At 42.4% G+C, this 21,938-nt stretch overlaps 1 protein-coding gene across 2 annotated transcripts; it reads right to left on the bottom strand.

The window, feature by feature from the left end:
* Window positions 1–781: 781 nt before the first annotated feature.
* Window positions 782–21,530, bottom strand: LOC310870357 (E3 ubiquitin-protein ligase RNF31). 2 transcript variants are annotated; one of them, XM_083781544.1, is made up of 20 exons: window positions 21,390–21,530; window positions 20,623–20,713; window positions 18,472–18,537; window positions 17,402–17,568; window positions 16,702–16,865; window positions 12,436–12,530; window positions 11,089–11,199; window positions 10,892–10,978; window positions 10,091–10,170; window positions 9,600–9,791; window positions 8,654–8,833; window positions 8,027–8,125; window positions 7,831–7,920; window positions 7,625–7,727; window positions 6,970–7,088; window positions 6,263–6,376; window positions 3,862–3,925; window positions 3,419–3,509; window positions 2,670–2,838; window positions 782–1,699 (listed from the first exon to the last, which is right to left on the bottom strand). In XM_083781544.1, exons 1-20 carry the CDS (start codon window positions 21,483–21,485, stop codon window positions 1,559–1,561), a joined length of 2,319 nt encoding a protein of 772 aa, XP_083637670.1. In that variant the 5' UTR covers window positions 21,486–21,530; the 3' UTR covers window positions 782–1,558. The 2 variants fall into 2 exon arrangements, with proteins under 2 accessions (XP_083637670.1, XP_083637671.1); XM_083781545.1 differs by lacking the exon at window positions 21,390–21,530 and adding an exon at window positions 21,184–21,272.
* Window positions 21,531–21,938: the final 408 nt, after the last annotated feature.

Below are 21,938 nucleotides of genomic sequence, written 5' to 3'. Positions count from 1 at the left end.
CCGTAAAGAATAAAGCAAAAGTATGTGATCCTGCAGCAAATAAGTAATTAAAGATCTAAGATCTACTTTGCTTTCTTTGGTGTGCTATGAAGAATGATGATATTTTAAACGTTATGCCCCCAAAATAAATATCCTAGTACTTTAATGAGCCTTATACATTCTGTTTATTTTTTGACAGGGATCAATGTGCGTCGCATCGTCCAACAAACGGTTATTTTCTATGCTGCTATTAAGTGGCACTGTTGAATACAGTTATGTGAAGATTGACGAGTTCTAATGGGCCCGTGCCTGGCCCGTGCCTCCTCGTATTAATAGTTCTAATGGGCCCGCGACCCCACGTATTAATAGTTCTAATGGGCCCGTGCCTGGCCCGCGACCCCACGTATTAATAGTTCTAATGGGCCCGTGCCTGGCCCGCGACCCCACGTATTAATATAAAAATATATAACGGCCCGAGCTCGGTCTGGTCCCGATGTGCTTACAGGGGATGTAAAACACACGCACACACACACACACACACATTCATACAGTTTTACAAGATCAGGTTTGGTGCTTTCAGGAGTCATAGTACAGCTCAGTATGTCCCATTATATGTGCTATAATATAGTATGTAGTATTTTGCATATACTGACTGTACATATCATACTTTTAGTACGGTATGTACTGTAGTATGTCATACTGACTGACTGTCATCAGTTTACATTAAACAAACTAACTAGAGGAGTCTTATATGTAGCAATATTGTCATTACAACATGTACTATCATCGTTATTACATCAAATATTAGTACCAGTATCATCAGTGTATTGCAAGAATAAAAAAACAATATGGAATCAACATTGTTTCACATTAATAGAACCTCTACTGCATTTATCTATTGTTTCAGAGAGCGAGAAAAGAAAATGTGTTTAACTTTTGTTTGTGAAAACATTCTGTGATGCGTAAAGAAGACTCCGGGTCCGCGGAAGGTTTTTGCAGCTGACTGTGCCTGTCTGCTATGCATTTCTATGGGTAAAGACGTACTGGAGTATTGCACTTCAGCTCTCTCACCGTCTAGCAACGTCTGGCTGTGTCTACCTGACTACCTGCTAATAAGGCTATATGCACAGCAACCATATTGTAAAGAAAATAGGCCTCTTCCTTACTTCCAGCAGTGGCAGTGGATCAGGGGTAGAGTGGCCAGTAGAACGGCTGGATGGGAACCGTGAGGTTCCCAGTTCGACCCGGCTTCCTCAGAGTTAGTGTTACCAATGATACTAATTAAGGCTCTGTTCCAGATGGTCGAGCACAGTGAGACTGTACAAAGGGAACCTGTAGAAGTTTGGTTTAGGGATTACAGATTAAGTTATTCCTGATTTAGACTTAGTTGGACGCTGGTGTCTTGCACATTTTCAGTTACGGTCAAAATATGTGTAAAGGTTTTGTTCATAAAATTGCTGTCCTAAAATGTTGATGTCCTCACAAGTATAGTAATACAATGTGTGTGTGTTTGTTTGTGTAGTGACGTTTTTCAGTTGTCTTGCTGGGGTGCTGGTGGTTGACTCTGGTCTGTGATTGGTTAGTCAGAATCGGTTTCATAGTAGTTCAGCTGGGTGCGTTGGGGGAGTGGCCTAGGAGCAGAGGTCATAGGTCGACAGTCACCCTTCACATTGACCTGAGAGCTGCCCTGTTTCCTCAGAGGAATGTTCTGGGTTACAACCTAGAACATGCACGCGCACACGCACAGACAGACACAGACACACACACACACACACACACGTGAGTTACAACGTAGAAGAAACGTGACAGGCTTAAATGTATGCATAAATTAACTCATGGCTTGTGTTTGTACTTTGCAAGTTGAACCAGATTTTCTAGTCACACAACGGATGTGCCAGAATATTTCAAAACATAGGCGCTAGAGTGCCAGCAGATATGTCAGATTTTACTCTGAAAAGCCCTGCCTTCCGTTCCCCCCCAAAACCGGGAGGCATAATCTCATAATCTTCCATTTTTACATCGCACTGGCCTACAGTACGAGCCGGGCAGACGCCACATCGACACACATGGGAGCCAAAATACATTGAAGTCTAATGGCAGCAGGCTGGACCAGCTTGTGAACAAACACTATTTACTGAACACGTCCTTTGTCAGTTAATGGGTTCAGGAATATAAAAGAAGACATACTGTATCACAGGTTGTTTTACAATTAATTGTTTTTCGTTGTATCATTTTATTGAGAAATCTACTGTAAACAGCGGCATGTATCGTTTCTGGCTCAGCAGTATCAAGTGGTCAATGATGGACAGTCTGGTGATACTTTGGTCTTTAGAGAGCTCAGTAAACGTATACAGTGTCAGTTTACACATCGAAAAGCACCACAGCAGAAAACGTATGATATGTCTTCTTTTATTGTCCTGGGCCGCGTATTTTACAAAGGTCACAGTCGAAATAGTGTTTGTTCTGAGCCGTATAAATAAAAAACTATAGACTAAAATGTTACGGTTTGGTTGCGCTCGGGTGCACGAATAGCTGAACTAAAAGCTCACAACGCGTCGCAGCTTAAACAAAAGTTATTTTGTCGACTAAAACTACGACTATAGCCTAATACTAAATTAAATGTTATTAAAAAAGAATACGACTACAACCAAATCTAAATTTGCTGTCAAAAGAACAATGTGTCCGCTAACCAGTCGCAGGCGGTGTGTGTAGAGAGGTTGTGTTTCTTGAGGCCCCGGCTGTGGTGCGGCGACATTCCAGCGATGAAGCTCTGAGAAGATCTCAGTCGCATCGAACAGAACGACCGGATCTGCTTGCACCTGGTTTATCAACTCCACCAGAACCTCCTTATAGTGGAACCTGTGGAACCGCATAATACATACACTCCCTGACCACTTTATCAGGTACAGTACATGGCCTGTCCAACTGCTCCTTATCGCAAATGTCTAAGCAGCCAGTTGCCTTGGTGCAACTCAGTGCATTTAGGCATACATGGACACACAACAGTTTTGGACATATGACGTTTCCACCCGACAAAAACGACAGAACTCCATATTACGGTATATTAGGCACGATTAGTAACGATTCGCTCAGCTCGCGATACGATTCCAATCACGATACGATTTTCACAATTATTTTCCAGACAAAATCTTTCGTTTTTTCTCTTATCCTCTTAATTCCAATACAGTAACAAATGACTGAAAACATTATGCTGTTTGCCTCACAATTCAAATTGCGATTTCATCGCGATTTGAATTTACACCAGTTTGAATAGATTTTAATTGATTTAGGATATATACTGTACATGCCTACTTCCTATATAGAGGAACCTACGGATTATACATATACTTTTTTATCAGTACACCAGAACCTCACAGAGGAAACTACAGTTATGTGTGTGTGTGTATATTGTAGTCATGGTAAACAGTACTGGTCTTACTGGCAGTATCCTCTGTGTTGAGGTAACGCAGGGCGACCACACGGCTCCTCTGTGCACAGCGCATCTCTGAGCTCCAGAACAGAACACACTGCTACACACACACACACACACACACACACACACACACACACACACACACACACTATGGAATTATTTTGATTTTCTGAAAAACTTACGTTGTTATGTCAGTGGCGCTCAAAGATTTCTATACCAAGGGACCTCCAGAAGCAAAGAATTTAGTAAAAAATGTTTGCTTATTTTCAAAAATGACACAGATGCTTTCCCGGTTGTATTGGGTTACAGCAGTGTTTAACACTTCAAATGGCCATACAGACTAAATAAAAGAGGTGACAATTGCTACGTATGCTGTGTCAAAAATCGGGGTTAAAATAAACAAAACACACAACCATTTATTCTCTGAAGAGAAAATAAAAGCCACTAACCTGGTACATTCACGTCTGAGCTGCCATTGGCTGAGAGCAACCATGTGGGCGGCACTCTGTAATACTGAAATTAAATGAAATGCATTATTTCAAAACTATTTATTAAAAAAGAAAAGGACACTGATAAATATTATGCATTTAATAAATCATATGGCTGAAACAACACAAAACATTTTATCCTGTAGTCTTCTTGAATGGGAAATATAGTGTAGGCTATGCTTTTCAGTAAATTCATACAACCATTATTATTATTGTTGTTATTGTTATTATTATTATCAGTATGTGTGTTGCATTATATTGTCAGGATGTCAACTATATGGTTGTCTTCTCTTATTGCATTTATTTATACAATATGTGTGTTATATAAGAGTCCAATTATGTTTACGTGTGTTATTGTAGTAAATAACGTAAGTGGACAATGTAGACAGACAACCACAGAATGTTCCAAACAGTCCAATAAATGTAATGAATCCAAAAGCAACAGAAGAACTGGAACCAATTAATCCTCTCCTCTGTGGTGCATAATCCTTAAAGCATGAGAACCTTTGAATAGCTCCTCTTGCATCCGGAGGGATTCATCCTTAATACAGCTGAGTCAGAGTTCACAAACATCAAGGATGTACAGTACACACACCCTTTCATGTCCGTCATTAGAATACCGGTATACCGGTAGTCAACATTTAAGAAGAGCTTTGTCAATCAGACTCATTCAATCAAACTTCCTTTCCTCCCAGTGTGTCACACATTACTACAGGTAACAATAATGTCTGTACCACCTGAGAGACTTCTTCTTCTTCTTCTTTCGTGTATCATCCTCAAATGTACAACTCAGTATCGAGTAGCCACGCCCTTGTCTCTGGTCCCACGTGGAAGAGGCCGGCCTCCGAAGGAGGTCTGTACAGGGGGCAAGTGTTAATTATGTGCTCGGCAGATTACTCATGCTCGCCGCACTCGCATGCTGCACTGTCCGCCAAGCCCACCTCTTCATTGCTGATTTGAAGCAGCCGACTCCAGTGCGCAGGCGGTTCAGTAGGGTCCACTGCCGGCGTGGTAGGTCCTCTCCTTCAACGCCAAAGGGTCAAAGATGTAGTGGTGCATACGGGAGGGCCCAGCAGACTCCCACTCCTGCTTCCAAGATGCCGCCAGCCATGCACTGGTGGATGAGTTCTCCGGATGAGTTCACAGCTGAGAGACTGAGCGCAGCTAGTATAGACTGTACCATCTGCTACAGGTGTAGTCGTTCTATACTGCAGTGTCTCAGGTGGTACAGACAGTATTGTTACCAGTAGCAAAGTGTGTCTCAGGTCACGTGGTACAAGAAGTATTGTTACCTATAATGGGTGTAGTCTTTCCATGCTCCAGGCTCTCAGGAGGTACAGACTGGGACAGTATTGTCACCTGTAGTAATGTGTGTCTCAGGTGGTACAGAGTATTGTCACCTGTAGTAATGTGTGTGTGTGTCAGGTGGTACAGAGAGTAATGTTACCTGTAGTAATGTGTGTGTGTCAGGTGGTACAGAGTATTGTTACCTGTCAGAGCATGTGAGCGGAGCGGAGCGGCCGATAATTCCGCTCTTCGCTCTCGACGGCTTTTGTTATGCTCGCTCCGCGCTCACGTTCATCTCCCCCACGCCGCTCTACGCTCGCTTCAAAATCCACCCGCTCCGCTCGCGCTCACATGCTCTGTTGTAGCCCATTGTCATGTGTCCAAATCCAAAAGAACAGATATGTAAACTGTCGACACGCCATGAGCGGTGCATTGGTGATTTGTATGTCTATTCTCATGGACAGTCCGTGAAGCAGATTACGCGTATGAGGCTGGGCTTGAGTCTGAGAGCAGGCCCGGCGCCAGGATGAAATGACTGAGGGCAATTGAGATTTTTGAGGGGGCACAAAGTCCAAGAGGTTGATTTAAGGGAGCAAACATCCCCTTTACCCCCCCATTGTGCCGGGTCTGCTTGAGAGACAATGATTGATGTAAACTGCTAGCCAAGCTTGCACCGTGCCGTGCCGTGTGCACTGAGCGGCTCGGAGCGGCTCGGAGTGGAGGACAGTTCTCGCTCCGGAAGTCAATCTGACCCATTTAAAAACCCACTCCGCGCTCACGTCAAAATCCCCCCGCTCCGCTCGCGCTCCGCTCACATGCTCTGTTACCTGTAGTAATGTGTGTGTGTCAGGTGGTACAGAGAGTATTGTTACCTGTAGTAATGTGTGTGTGTCAGGTGGCACAGAGAGTATTGTTACCTGTAGTAATGTGTGTGTGTCAGGTGGTACAGAGTATTGTTACCTGTAGTAATGTGTGTGTCAGGTGGTACAGAGAGTATTGTTACCTGTAGTAGTAGTGTGTGTGTGTGTGTGTGTGTGTGTGTGTGTGTGTCACGTGGTACAGAGAGTATTGTTACCTGTAGTAATGTGTGCAGTCTCTCTATACTCCAGTCTCTCAGATGATACAGACAGTTCCTGGGATGATGAGCATGAAGTCCCAGAATGCCACAGTCCACAGAGAACCCACACGCCTTAAAACATACAATACAATACTGTCATCGTTATGATAAGAACAAAGATACATGATTATACCACATACTTATTTCTATAGACTATTGGTATATATGCATGCAATATGTAATGAGTTTAGTGGTATGCAATATTTAACCCATTCTGACCTGAGATCAGATTCTAAAAATGTCTATTACATCCTGACAGTTTCAATATTAACCCATTCTGACCTGAGATCAGATTCTAAAAGTGTCTTCGATTTTTCAAAAATAGCAGACCTACAAGCTCTTATCGCGCCACTCGGTGGCGCGATATGAGCTTGTAGATCTGCTATTTTTCAATAGCTAAAGCACAACATGATGCCAACACCAAAATGGGTGCCCGGTCAGAATGGGTTAATGAGTTTAGTGAATGTCCCATGAACTAGTAGGCTCAATCAATCGAGTTCACAAACTGATCCACATCAGTCTAGGCGGGGATTGAAACCCTAGGCTGTTTCTGTAGTTTGTTTTAATGTACAGGTTTCATTTTGTGCATAATATTAATGTGATAATGCACTCGTACCGCTCCCGCAGTGGAGGTTTAAACATTCGATTTTGGTGTGACATCCTACCTTTCCCACAGTGAAGGCTCGGCCACACCCTCCACAGAAGTCAAAGTGACACTGGCTGCAGCGATAGTGAAGACAGCCTCCTCTCAACAGCAGGAACACAAAACTACAGCGAGGACACACTGAAAAACACACACACACACACACCTCTTCAGACTCCACCTTAGCCCATAGCCTAGGGGGGGAGGGGGGGAGGTAGGCTATACAGTGCTGCGTTGTTGCTTGTCTATGGGGCCAGCTCTTTAGTCGACTGGTGGTAATACTGTATATCGGATCCATAGGTACCGGGTTCGCCTCCCGGCCGAGGCTGCACAAGTACTTAGTATTGATACAATCGATTATTTGCATTGCAAAACAATTCGATACCGATTATTTGCATTGCGATACAAAGTCAAACGATAAGATGTTGCTCTTTACATTTCGATATACTTAAATTCTTGAAATTAAAATAGATTTTTTTGATGCAGTTACTATGTCGTTATACCCCTACTATCTTGTTATGGGTTAACATGTTGCTTATCTTGATGCGGTTCAGAACTATGAGTAGTGTTATGGATCAGAATGTTACCTATCAGAACCATGAGTCCAGTAGTGTTATGGATCAGAATGTTACCTATCAGAACCATGAGTCCAGTAGTGTTATGGCTCAGAATGTTACCTATCTTGTTGCGGTTCAGAACCAGGTCCAGTCCACTGTGTGTGTGCGGTTTGTCGAGGAGATCAAACTGATCACAGGTTAGTCCTTCATGCTGCGGAACCCACTGCAAACACAATAACACATTTACTGTAACTACAGCACAGAACGTGTGTGTCTGTGTGTGTGTGTGTTTGTGTGCGTGTGTGCGTGCGTGCGTGCGTACTTACAGCAGCTCTACATTGTGAACAGGTGCTCTTCTTACAGACGGGACAATCCATCCTGAGTCTGTCTGCCTCATGGAGCACACCGAATGAACACTAACACACACACACACACACACACACACACACACACAATGAATTATTGCTGCAACACGTGAAGAGAAAAACATGTGCATATGTGCGCCTGTGTGTGTGGACGTACATGTGCGCACCAGGTGAAGTTGGGCATGTTTTCAAGAGCGTGGTCTCTGAGCTTCCTCTGGTACAGCTCATGAACCTCTGTATCCAGATAGTGGCGGATCTGAAGAAGACAAAATAATAGTATTATACTGTACATCTGAAAACACAAAGCGTGTACCATTATACTGAAAACACAAAGCTGTTACCAGTAGTGGAAAATGTATTCACATTTTTTACTTAAGTAAAAGTAGCAATACTGCAATGTTCAATGCTCTGTTATAAGTAAAAGTCCGGAATTAAAAAAGGACAAAAGTATTGGCGTCGTAATGACTTCAATAGGTAGAAAGCACTCATTATGCAGAATGTTCTATTTCATGATTTCAAATATATAAAATCTTTTGAAAATAGATCTACAGGCTCACAACACATTGCATCACGACACATTGTGAGTTTGTAGATCGTCCTCAAGCGCTTTGGAGTTTTTCCAAGTGGGTCCTGATTAAAGACAAAACGACGATTCGAAACCGATTATTTGCATTGCAAAACGATACGATACAAAGTCAATGTTACTGTTATTTGTTTTCATTTCGATATACTTCGATTCTTGAAATTAAAATCGATTTCTCGATGCAGTTACACCCCTAAGTACCTGTGTATCCAGCAGGTTGTAGTACTCCATCTTGTCCTCCAGTGCATTGTGGGTAAGGTCAGGCTGGCTACATAGAGGACAGTTCATCTGGGTGATGGTTTTCTCCTTAACGGCTGTAGAGAAATAAACCTTAAAACACTCCTCACACACTGAACAACTGCAGTGAGTCATCTTCACCATCTAGAGGGAGAACAGAGACACAGACAGAGACAGAGAAAGACACAGGAGACAGACAGAGAAAAACACAAGAGACAGAGAGAGCCAGGGAGAGAGACAGACATACAGAGAGAGACAGAGAAGGCAAGCCAAGGCAATTTTATTTGTATAGCACATTTCAACAACAAGGCAATTCAATGTGCTTCACACAGAACATCAAGCAAAGGGAATACAATTATACAATGACATTAGGATTCACAAAACAAAGGAAAAAAAAGTGAGAAAGACAGCGGGAGGGAGAGAGAGAGAGAGAGAGAGAGAGAGAAAGTGAGAGAGAGAGAGGGGAGACGGACAGATAGACACAGAAAGAGTGAGACAGAGACAGAGAGGGACATGTATCCAAGTCTATCAATCAATATGATGCACAGCATCATAATAATGAATTGCATTTTTATAGCGCTTTTTCATTGGACGACCTGCTCTACCTCCTGAGCCACAGCCGCCCTCATGTAATAATACTTATTACACAGCTTGGTTGAATGCTTGATCCTGATTGGTCAATCGCTGAATTCAGTGGTGTGTTATTTCTGTATAATGACCGATCAGGTCTATAACAGAACACTGTCTAATCAAAGCCTCAGAGCACCTGGCTGCGCTGCTTGGATTTTATGCAGTATCCAACATGAGAGCCTTGTAAACAAACACATGTAACATGTATGCCTTCATATAGATGGCTAGTGGCTACAATTGGCATTGTTTATCTTCATAAATTAACCATCTTTGATCCTACCTTGCTGAAGGACACCTGTTCTTGACAGATGGGGCAGTCATGTGACAGAAACTTGACAGCCGATTGGAGGTCTTTGCTGGACTGGACCGCCTCCAGAACGTCGGCTGGGCTGAAGCTCCGCCTCTTCAGGTTGAGCAGGTGAATAAACATGGCCGCCTTGTCCGGAGGCAGGCCATCAGGGGGCAGCCACGCCTAAGGGTCAGAGGTCACAGGTGAAACAATCACCGCCAGGCCGAGCCCAAGACAAACGATAGAAAAGCAAGACTGGCCATCTCCGCATTACTTTGTGTATCTGTGTGATGTAGTAACTAGTTGGTCGCCTCGTTAGGAGACCAGAAATTATTATTATTATTAAGAGTCTATTAAGGCCAATGGGAGAAGTGAATGTGCACACAGCTCCTGAGCGATTGTTTAGCTCCATGGTCACTGAACTAAATTTTAGACGCATCCTTCACTCCATGTCACCATGACGACATCCCTGTCACCATTACCTGACATCTGTCCCGTCCAATAGGCTGTGGGGGGTGCGGCTTTGTGTTCTTTGTGGCTTCCGATTGGTGGCACCCGGGATCTAAAATCAACACCACAGGACTGGTCAGCAGCATGATCTATTTACTGTGTGACTGTGTCTACTGTCTACAGTATAGACTAGAGTCTAGACCTACTCTGTCCAGATCTACTCTGTCTCAATATCCACCTAGAGACAACAGTACAATAGGCTCTATGCACAGCAGCCATAATATATTACCTTACTTACCAATGATACTACAGAGTTTTAATTTGTATAATTGATAAGACTTGAGGGAAGTAAAGATATTTCCAATATGGCTGCTATAGAGCCTATACAGTGTAGTACAGTATTGATTGATTGATTGATGAATGCATTAACAGATTGGAGAATTACAGTAAATTTCAAGCACAACTCAATACAAAACTGTTAACTGTGGACGACACCATAAAGTATTACACTTGTTTACAATAGGGCCCACCATGTTCAATTCATCATAACAATTAGAGACGTACAAATATACTCTTCTATATAGCCAAAAACAGGAAATCATCATAGAGGTAAAAAGGGGAAAAAAACATATACAGTGAGGGGAAAAGGGGTGGGTGGGGGATTCAGGTTTTACGGGGGCCAGTTTCGAATTGCAGCCGTCTGTAGGTGCCCTTTGAGAGCGGTTTTGAAGGAGTCAAGGGTTTCACATGTCTTAATGACTGTTGGTAGGGCGTAGTAGTACTGATAGTAATAATAGTAATATATAATAGTGGTAGTTATGTTTAGAACTCACCCTGTGTTGTGCTGACTGGGTTGTCAAGCTGCAGGTTGCTGAATAGACTGCTCACTGTGCTCAGGGTGTCGCCACCTGCTGACGACACTGAGAACAACACCAACCTCCTTACATAAACTTGTATCAGATAATGAATGTATCCATATATTCTACATACATATTTATATTGTGCATTTGAATATATATAAATATTTTACCTGAGCAGGACAGGAATGGGTTGGTGGAGGAAGTACAACTGAAGTCGATTCCTCGCAGTTCCTCGGCGTAAGATCGCCTCACTCTGCCCTGTTCCCATTGGCTGCTCGGACCTAGGGGTGGGGTCAGTAGAGTTTACAGCCTTAGTCTGTGGTTGTACTGGTCAGCTCCCAGTACAACAGCATTAGACTGTAGTTGTACTGGTCATTTTCAAGTACAACAGCATTAGACTGTGGCTGTACTGCTCAGCTCTCCCAGTACAACAGTATTAGACTGTGGTTGAACCATAGACTGTAAAAGGGAAAAATATGGACAAAGCGTAAAATGAAGCCTGTCAGTCCTTGAATTGTAAATCGCCATCTTTCTAGATCCGTTTGGGCCCAGCTGAGCCATTGGCTGGCCCAGACAACGAGGCGGGACTTCCCCCCTTCTTCTTCGTTGGTTTTTATTTTGACTCGAGTGGGTGGGGGATCCCGTTCATAGACTGTAACGGTGGCCACGCCCCTCAGAACATACGCGACTTTATGGTCATTTATTTTATAAATGGGACCATAATTTTCCAAAAAGAATATTATGAATTTATTTATTTTCATTATTAGAAATGAGACTTTAAACTAGTGACTGGAAGCAGAAGGTATTCATGACCATGTTTATTTAGTGCCGGAAGTGCATCAAAATAGAAGCTCCGGGGTGCCAGAGTTGTCTGATCGCTTTTACTTTGAAAGCCATGAACCGGAAACACTTTCCTAAAAAAGTTGACTTTACTAAGTGACCTCACATCCCCGATCATCTTAATATATATTTTTTACGCTCCAAAAAGCATATTTTGCGGGACAGACGGATGAGGAGCAGAAATGAAGCGCCAGCATATCGATCCATTCATCACCACGGAGAGCGCCTTGGATTAGGAGATACGAGTCATTCTTTCCGCCGCGCTAACATGGGAGTCAATGACAAGCTAATATTTGCACTGAGCGTTAGCATACGGAAAGCGAAAAGCGAAATGCCAAAAAAAAATTTTTGGAAAAATTCGGAATATTCTTATCTCGCCCGCGTCGCTAGGACGTCCACAGACGTCGTAGGCACTAATATTTCGGTCTCACACGTCGTACGAACTGAAACGGTTAAGGTAATACAGTCTAGGTGAAGTTGGGCCCAAATACTCTATGGAGCTATGGGGTTTTTTGAGCCCAATGACAGCGCCACAACAGGCCATTATATGAATTTTCAGGAAATCCCGATTTCCTTAGTGGCTTCACAAAATATCTGTCTGACTGCCCCCCTGGGTTGAACTGGTCATCTCCGAGTACAACAGTATTAGACTGTGGTTGAACTGGTCAGTAGCTCACCTCTCTCCAAATTTGGCTGGGACGAGCGTCTGGTCTTCAAAGAGGAGGAAGATGGTGATAATAATGATGATGATGATGATGAAGGCAGGTGAGGACTGAGGAGTCATTAAAAAGGTTACACTCTACATTGTGTCAGATGGCGCACACAGAAAATAGCTGAAAATAGTTTCCAAGTATATTTTTCCCAGCTGAAAATGAAAGGAAATCTACCGAAAACAAAAAGAAAGTATAGAATAGACCAGTGGTTCCCAACGTTTTTTTTTTCTTCTCCATAATCTATTGAATTTCTTTGATTGTTTGAATTTGTTTTGAATTCATGTAAAAGGGGGGAATTTTCAAAAATCTTTTGTAATAATAATAACTAAACAGACAACTTGTAGGACACGTGGATAAGGGATATTTACTTGTGACCCTTCATCAATGGATCCGCGAACCAGAAATGGGTCCGACCCACCGTTTGGGAAATAGTGGGATAGATGCTCAGTGCCTTGTATAGTGCTGTGTTGAAATTAGTGGTGGGCGATATGGACAAAAGTATAATCACGATATTTTTTCAAGCCGTATCACGATAAACTATATTATCACAATATTTTTTCGCATGTTTTTGAGGGGCGCTATCTATATACGGGTTTAATGTTTGTTTTTAGTTCAATGTTTGTTTTAAAAACGCCATTGACAATGAAGAGAAATTAATGTTTGTTTTGTCCCTAACACAAACATTAAATCCAATTAACAATAAAGAGAATTGAATGTTTCTTTTGACATGTTTTACATCATTACATCACCTAATCATAGCAATCAGAGCGCCCCTCACTTCACACGGGTGTGATTTTGTATGGTTACGTTCAAGCAAAAATATTATTATTTAATATTGATAATGCGATGGAATATGCTGGGTTTTATGTGAATTTATGCCGCAAAATAGATGTATAATTTTTTTAAGTGATTAACCTACACCCTATGGTATTGGTTTGGTTCTCATAGTGGGGTCCAGCAGTTCCAGAGGGTCCCCAGCTAAATGTATGAATATCATAAATATCTATTTAACCACTTTAATCATACACATTGGCTATTTGAAAATAGCCGATCTACAAGCTCACACAACATTTTTCAGATCGGGGTCCGCAGTCAAATACATATTCATTTATAGGGGTCCTTTAGTGAGCACAGCAGAGCCATGTAAAAGTAAAACGACTGCCTTTCATTATTTTCAAGGCAAAAAAAGAAAAGCTTTGTCAACACACTGCCTTCATTTACTGCACTTCAAGGCAAAACCTCATGTCATTCCTTAGAGAAGTGAAACTCCGGTTTATGTTGTGGTTTTTAACCCCTCTCTAAAGGGATTTAAAATGTTATGCTTGCAAGTGTTGATCCCATCTGCTTCCATGGAATACTATAACTTTTTGCTCAGGATTTGGTTTGCTGGATACGTTTTTGAACGTGGCGTAGTTTACAAGGAGTATGCTACCATCAATGGACGCATGTCACTCAAAGTAGGATTCACTTTAAATTGTCATTATGAAAGTTTCTTGAATTTTGGCGGAGCAGATTCATTTAGGCTACATTATAGAGCAAGGGAGAACACTGACGGACGGTGTACACTGTACAGCGCAGTCAGCACGCGTAGACACACACACTGACACACACACACACACGCAGTGAGTGTCTGTAGACAAACTCCTGCTTCCCTCTCTGCCCAGAAGAAAGGGGGCGGGGACTTTGGGAGTGCTCAGAAGTTAGAACCCACCCGATCTATAAGCAAACAATGCCTTGCATTGCAGTGCATTAGCGTAGCGTTGTTAGCTTGTAGATTTGTTATTTTTGGTGAAGGAAGCCGTCGTACTGTATAAATTACACATCATAGAACATGCATTCACTGCATCTGATTACATGACCTAACCAAACTAAACCTAACTAAAGTATTTAAAACCTTTTTTTGTTTTAATCTTGATGATTATGGCGTACAGCTCATGAAAATCTAAAAATCCTATCAATTAATTACCGTAGAATATTTTACGAGACCACATAGAAAAAATATTTTTTAAACGAGAAATGTCGACCATCTGAAATGTATATTAATGTATGCAGTTAATACTTGGTCTGGGCTACTTTTGAAGAAGTTATTTCATCAATGGGGCGTGGCATGGAGGTGATCAGTCTGTGGCACTGTTAATGCGTTATGGAAGCCCAGGTTTTCTTTGATAACATCCGTAATTTAATTTGTATTGTTCAGTCTCATGTCTCACACCTTCCTCTTGACAATACAACCTAGATTCTCTGTGGGGTTCAGGTCAGGCCAGTTGGCTGGTCAGTTAAGCACAGTAATACCATGGTCAGTACACCAGTTACTAGTAGTTTTGGCTCTGTGGGCAGGTGCCAAATCTAGCTGGAAAGGGAAATTAGTATCTCCATGAAGCTTGTCAATATACTGAATTCAATGTACTCTAAAAAGATGGCTTTTTGAATTATATTATAGAAGAAAATGAACTTTTACAAATGTTTCTAATTCAGTGAGATGGAGCTGTGTGTGTATATATTCCAGTCACTCATTTATCAAATTCCGTGCCTGGTATATATATATATATATATATATATATATATATATATAGAGAGAGAGAGAGAGAGAGAGAACAACAAAATTGTGGCCTGGCAAAAGGCAAGGGCTATTGAGGGAGAGTGGAAAGGGGGCTCAAATAAATCAAGAATCAGGCTAAAACAATTTAGTAAGCACACGCTAAGTGTATACGATGCAATGCAAACGTTAAACCATCTCCCACCTTCTCCTCCCTTAAAAACTGCTGGGTGCTACCACCTATTTTCAAGCGTGTGGAATTCCAGCTGTCAGAAGAGAAGAGACCAGTTAAAAATATCTGTAATGGGAGCCAAAATGATGGGGGGCCGAAGTTTAAAAACAGAAAGGATCGAACCCGTTGGACCCTGCTCTTATTTTTTGGGGGGGTTCAAACTAAGCAGCTTAAAAATGACACTAACATGACTCTCTGTAAAGGACAGACGGACGGGAGTGCGCTTTTTGTTAGTGTTGGTTATTATGATTAATTTTAAGTTTACCACTGTGTGTGTTCTGTCTGTGTTTGCATGCAACATTGTGAGTTAAAGGTATATTCAGTGATTTCACTTAATTCAAATATCACTTATTTTTTTGTTTTGTTGTGATAATCCTCTCTACTATAGAGTGTGCTGACGATATAAGGAGTTCCTCCCTGTCCCCAGTTAACCCCTGGGGGTCAAAAAACCTTAGGTTTCGTTTTTGGCTCTCTATCCTGATTGGATGAAAGGCTTAGGTCCCAGCCAAAAACGAAACCTATGGTTTTTTGAGTGAAATCACTGAATATACCTTTAACACACATCAGTTGGTAGTCCGTCTTATCAAATATAGAGGGTTTGAGTAGTTAAAATGAAATGAAGTGACATTAATGGATACAGTACATTCCAAATATTATCAAAGTATTCTGAGGCACCCCTGGACTTTGGTCAAGGCACCCTAGGGTGCCACAGCACCCACTTTGAGAACCACTGGTCTGTACGAACACAATTTGCCCGTGTTCTGGAGAGGGATCCGGGCGAGCGATATTTGTCATGTATTCCTACAGGGCAAAACTCTAAATAAAATAATGATAATAATAATATTATAATACATTAATCCCGTAAATCAATCATCCCAAGTTAATGCACTAATTTTCACAGCCCTATTGTAGTTTAGTAGAATATATAGATGTAATGTTTACATTAGAGCATGGTATAATATTTATTTTTATGCAACAATATTAACATCCCAAGGTCAACCTTTTTCAGTTACCTACAAACATGCAGCTTTGCTAATAGACAATGTTAATCTTTCCCCAATACTCTCCATTATTTTACTTGAGACTTAATCCTCACGAAAAGGGTCTGATAAAACATAATATACAGTAATCCACCAGATCAGGCCAATCACCTGGACAAAAACTAAGTTGGCCTGGGAAGAGGATATTGGGGATATGGGAATATAGACAGTATTACTGTTTTGCCTCAATTTTGTGTCGCAAAGTAGGAAAAGGAGAAAAGAAGAATGAAGGGATTTCTTTTTAATCTAAATGTAATTAGTAAAGTGTACGTTTTGCTTTTTTTATGCTCCTGATTTTCTCTCTCTGTATACATGTTATATGTCTTCTGTTATGAAAACATGGTGCTCAATAAACACAGCATATGGATTTATGGAAAAATAATACAGTAAAATATTTTTAAGTGACTAACGTTTCTGCTCACCTAGCCTCAGTGCGAACGCCTTGCTGGTCAGACTGTTCTGCACGCGCTCCGTGGCCAGGGGAAGGTGGGCTTTGATGCGAGGTGAGGGGCTTGGCATAAAGAGGCGTGTCTTTCTGGAACGCCAGCCTCATCTCAGTGAGCAGCAGAGTGAGAGTGGACGCATCCTGACGCAACGCACGCACGCACGCACGCACACACACACGCACACACACACACACACACACACACACACACACACACACACACACACACACACACACACACACACACAGTTACACTCGTAGTCTGTTCGACTACACACACATCCACATAGCAAACCACTTGAATACTAGCATCCCTATTCTGGATGGAAATAGCTGATCTACATGCGTTGTGAGCTTGATGTAGAGCTAACATTACAGTCTAACAATCAGTGCTGGTTATGGCCAAAGTGGGGTCCGTGGACCCCCAGGCATCCTTGAGAGGGATCCAGGGGGTCCCCAGCAACATTAGTTAACCAATTTTGGACTGAGGCAGATTCTAAAAAGTCCTCTAAATCCTGACCTAAGCTTTCTGAAAAACTTCAAATATTTATATAGCAGCATCAAAGTTTTTTAATTTTTGAATACTGTACATACTGTACAGAACCCCAAGAGGGGTTCCCGTCCAGAAGGGTTAGAACACCAAAAGGGGTTCCACACAAACACACACACCCACTCACTCTGGTCCAGTTGGACAGGCCTGGCAGCTTGACCTGTCCACTACTGTCCGCACAAGGACAGCTGGGGTTGATCACCATGGTAACCGAGGGACAAACGTAACATCTGGGTCGATTCACTGGATGAGTCTCGTGGATCCACAGGCAGACTGGAATATTATAATCATCTCCTAAAATATGACAAAATAAAATTGTTAATACATATCGTCACTGTCCTGAAACCTCTTATCTCCATATTATAACTTATTGTGTTTTTTCAAAAATCAATGCCCTGCTTGATCATACTACAGTGTCACACAAAAGTGTCAAAAGTAGCAGGTCCGCAAGCTCAAACCTTTTGATCTTACAATCTGCTACTTTTGTGTTTGTTTTCTGTAATTCAAATGTTTATATATTTGTTAGTGTGGTACAAAATGTAACTCTGGTAAAATGCAGCATAACCCAACAACATTATAAAACAGCCAGTCCAAGAAATAAAATAAAAGTAAAAGTACAGCTTAGAAATCTACTTATTAAAATATTTGCCTCCTAGCCTCCTAACATATGACAATAAACAATAATAATAATAATCAATAACCTTATTATAATATTATAAAACAATAATAATATATAATAACATTATTATAACCAGCATTATAACTAAAGCCCGACACTACACCGTCTGCGACCGCCGCGCGTACCGCCGCGGTACAGTATTGCCGCGCGCCATAGCCGCACGGCAACACCAACAGGACGCGGCGCGCTACCACGCGGCTGGGGAGTTTTGTTGACTATTCCATTGCCACGCCCACGGATAGCCGGGTGGAGGCCGCGCGGCAACTCCTGGAAAATAGAACAGCGGTGCATCGGCGCGGCAGGCGAGGCGTGACCGCGCCAGCGCGCGTCGGACGCAGCCGGTGTGCGATAGGTTCATTGAAAATAATGGAGGCGGCTGTGTCCGCCGCGCGGCGACGCGCGGGGGACGCAGCCGGTGTGTGGTGGGCTTATGTCTTACGCCTATAATGCCAATTAGCTTTTAGGTTTGATGGCACATTTTGGTTCTGTAAAAACTCTGAAGGTTTGAAGGTTCTCACCATCATAACTGACTGGAATAGTTCCAGCCAAATAGACCAGCTTCTTCTTCGCCTTGTTAGGAAAACCTGGAACCAGAATAGATAATACTTTAGTAGTTTCCAGAGGGGCTAATGGGAAGCCTTGGCCTGGAAGAGAGCTGGTCTCCAACCTTCTTAAGAGTGTTTCAACCCTCAACCACTACACTCTTCAGTTGGGGGTCAGCACTGGCAGTGATTGGCCAAGTCACTGCCCCTCTCCTCCAGGCTTCCAGCTATAGACAAGTCCACAGAGGGGCACCCCGGGCACAGCCACCACCGGGGCGCAACCAGCACCGGGAGAGAGGGCCACACCTGGCCAACAGGGAAGTGAGAAACCTGCCGGCCAGGTGCAGCAAACCAGTGCTGACCACACCCCAGCGCACGCCGCGCCCAGGGCACCCCCCCACGGACCCGCCCACTGTCCTTTCTCTACTGCCTGAACGAACAAGAAGCTCTCTCTGCTTTCTCGGGGGATAGCAGGCACTGAGAGGTCTCTAGGACTGTGGTTTGCCTCCTGCCTAGTGTCCTCCTACGTCTCACCAGACTGTTCGTCTGTGTGTTGTGCATGTATCCGTCCTTGTCCACACTTGGCCTTACTCTGGTGTATAAGTCAAGGGAGCCTTATCTGCGTCTGTGTCACTGTCGTCGTTGAATCTGTACTATCGAGTCTCTCTTCCTCCCCTCCTCTCGAGAGACTCTGGGGTATTGCTCATTTGTACGGTCTGTAGCTTGCGTGGTGCCCTCTTGCGAGTGCTGCAACAGAGGTTGCTACTCCCTGTTGCCCATCCAGACTTTCCTGGAGGTCACTGGTTTCCCAGGGAGTTCAGTTTGTAAATACATCGAAGATGCGAATGTAATCCATTAATGGATGAAGCCTTGGCCTGGAAGAGAGGTCATCAGGTGGTCTCCAACCTTTTTAGTGTTTCAACCATAGATTGTAAAAAATATGGACAAAGCGTTCGCCGGGTCTAACATGGACGTAAAATGAAGCCTGTTATTCCTGCACTGTAAATCGCCATCTTTCTAGATCCGTTTGGTACCAGCTGGCCATTGGCTGGCTCCGTTTTGGACCAGCTGGCCATTGGCTGCCCAGACAACGAGGCGGGACTTCCCCCCTTCTTCTCCGTTGGTTTTTATTTTGACTCGAGTGGGAGGGGAATCCCGATCATAGACTGTAACGGTAGCCACGCCCCTCAGAACATACGCGATGTTTTTTTTTCTTTATGGTCATTTTTTTAATTAATGGGACCATCATTTTCCAAAAAGAATATTATGACATTAGAAATGAGACTTTAAACTAGTGACTGGAAGAAGAAAGTATTCATGACCATGTTTATTAAGGTAATACAGTCTAGGTGAAGTTGGGCCAAAATACATGGGCCTCTATGGAGCTATGGGGCTTTTTGGGTCCAGTCCAGCGCCACAACAGGCCATTATATGAACTACCGATTTCAAATGAGGCTTCACGAAATATCTGGCTGACTGCCCCCCTGGTTTCAACCCTCAACCACTACACTCTCCAGTTGGCGGGTCCATACCATACATGATGATACCTCGATGAAGGTAAATCTTCGATATAGTTCAGCACAGGGGTCTTCAACTAGGGGGTCCTCGGAGATACTGCAAGGGGGGCACCAAATATTTGTGTGGGACTTAATTTTTATTTTGAATCCTCACATCCCTATTCTCAGGGGGACATTAGCTAAAAATGTCGTCGAAGACATTTGGTGTACAGGATAAAAAGAGCAGACCAAGTACCGAGCCAAATGTCAAGTTCACAATGTATATGAATCCAAAATAGTAGTGGGTCCCTGCTTCATCTCTCTAGGGTAAGGGGTCCTTGGGTCCCTGCTTCATCTCTCTAGGCTAAGGGGTCCTTGGTCCCTGCTTCATCTCTCTAGGCTAAGGGGTCCTTGCTTCATCTCTCTAGGCTAAGGGGTCCTTGGCCTGGATTGTATGTTCTATGTTTCTTTTTCTCACCTGTCCCTCCCTTTTTTAATGCTGACCCTGGGAGCTGCGCTACAAAATTTCCTATGCACTTGGCAAATGGCAAATAAAGTCTATTCTAAAGACCTTTAGGTGATGCATTTTAATGGCATTTAGTTCAATTTAAATTCCAATTGACAAACTTACAGTAAAATTGTGTGTACATACGCAGGTCCCTATAGATGGTTCGGACACGGTTCATGTCTGATAGAGTCTCATCTGGAAAAATATAACCACACTGAGAGAGAGAGAGAGAGAGAGAGAGAGAGAGAGAGAGAGAGAGGGTGGGGGGCAGATTGTTGCACAATTTTAACTGGATAGATAAAGGGAAAATAAATGAATACATATTAAATGTTTAGGGAGAAACAGGACAGGCTTGTAATTAACCAATGTTTTAGGATGTCTGGTTTCATATCTCATGATCTCAAGTCTGGTCATAGAGGCTACAAGTCTAGGCTACATAATGGATGTCAGGTACAATTATACTTAATAAAATAACTCAGAACTTAATGCTTTTTGCTTATTGAGAAAGATAGTGCTTTTTATGCATTTCATGCATTATCTGGAATACATGACATGTATGTAATAATATCACAGCCATTCTAGGGCTCCACTATAAAGTGAATGTTGCTCCTTAAAATGTAAACTTGAGTTAAAGTACTGCATTATTTGCTTTACTTTGAACAGGAGTAAAAGATTAACAAGTACCGGTAGTTTAGTATTTTGTCCACCACTGCCTGTACTGCCTGCCGTACAAGATTGTACCGCCTACTACCAGCACAGCTGTCGCTACTGCAACAGCACTTTATTTATAGTCGATCATTATGATATGACGCAGGACGTTTAAATATTATCATGTCATTTGAATATTAATATCATGTGTTGATTTATTTCAATATCCTGACGTTTCTCACCTCACACAGAGTCGTGTGTTCTCGTTCAGGAGCAATTTGTGACATCATTTTGTCTTTTTTAATCCTTGAAATTCCGTGACGGTCATGTTCAAACATTAGATGTTTACTATGTTAATTAACAATTACATGTTAAAGTTTTACAAACTACATAGCCGAGGCTAACTAGAAGCATAGGTGTGTGAACAACATCCGGGTCGTTTTGCTTTCAAAATAAATGTATGTTTGATTGATTGATTGAAATATTCATTAACAGTTTGCAGAATTACAGTACATTTCAAGCACAAACTCAATACAAAGACTGTTAACTGTGAGTGGACGACCCAATTAAGCATTACACTTGTTTACAACAGGGTCCACCATGTTCAATTAATCAAAACATTTAGAGACGTACAAATAGACATAACAGAATATAAAGTATAGTACAGTATAGTACAGTATATAAACCAGAGCTGGAGCTAAAAGGTTAACGTGAACAGTTATTATCTAGTATTTACATATTCCACTGTCACACTGTAAAGTCTGTCAACTGTAAATTGTGTGTCAGTGTAC

The sequence above is a fragment of the Protomyctophum parallelum genome (genome assembly GCF_964188405.1).
Source record: "Protomyctophum parallelum genome assembly, chromosome: 14".
In the NCBI taxonomy this organism is placed as follows: domain Eukaryota; kingdom Metazoa; phylum Chordata; class Actinopteri; order Myctophiformes; family Myctophidae; genus Protomyctophum; species Protomyctophum parallelum.
Note: the sequence above shows the minus strand (reverse complement) of the source record. Positions and strands in the feature narration are given on the sequence as shown.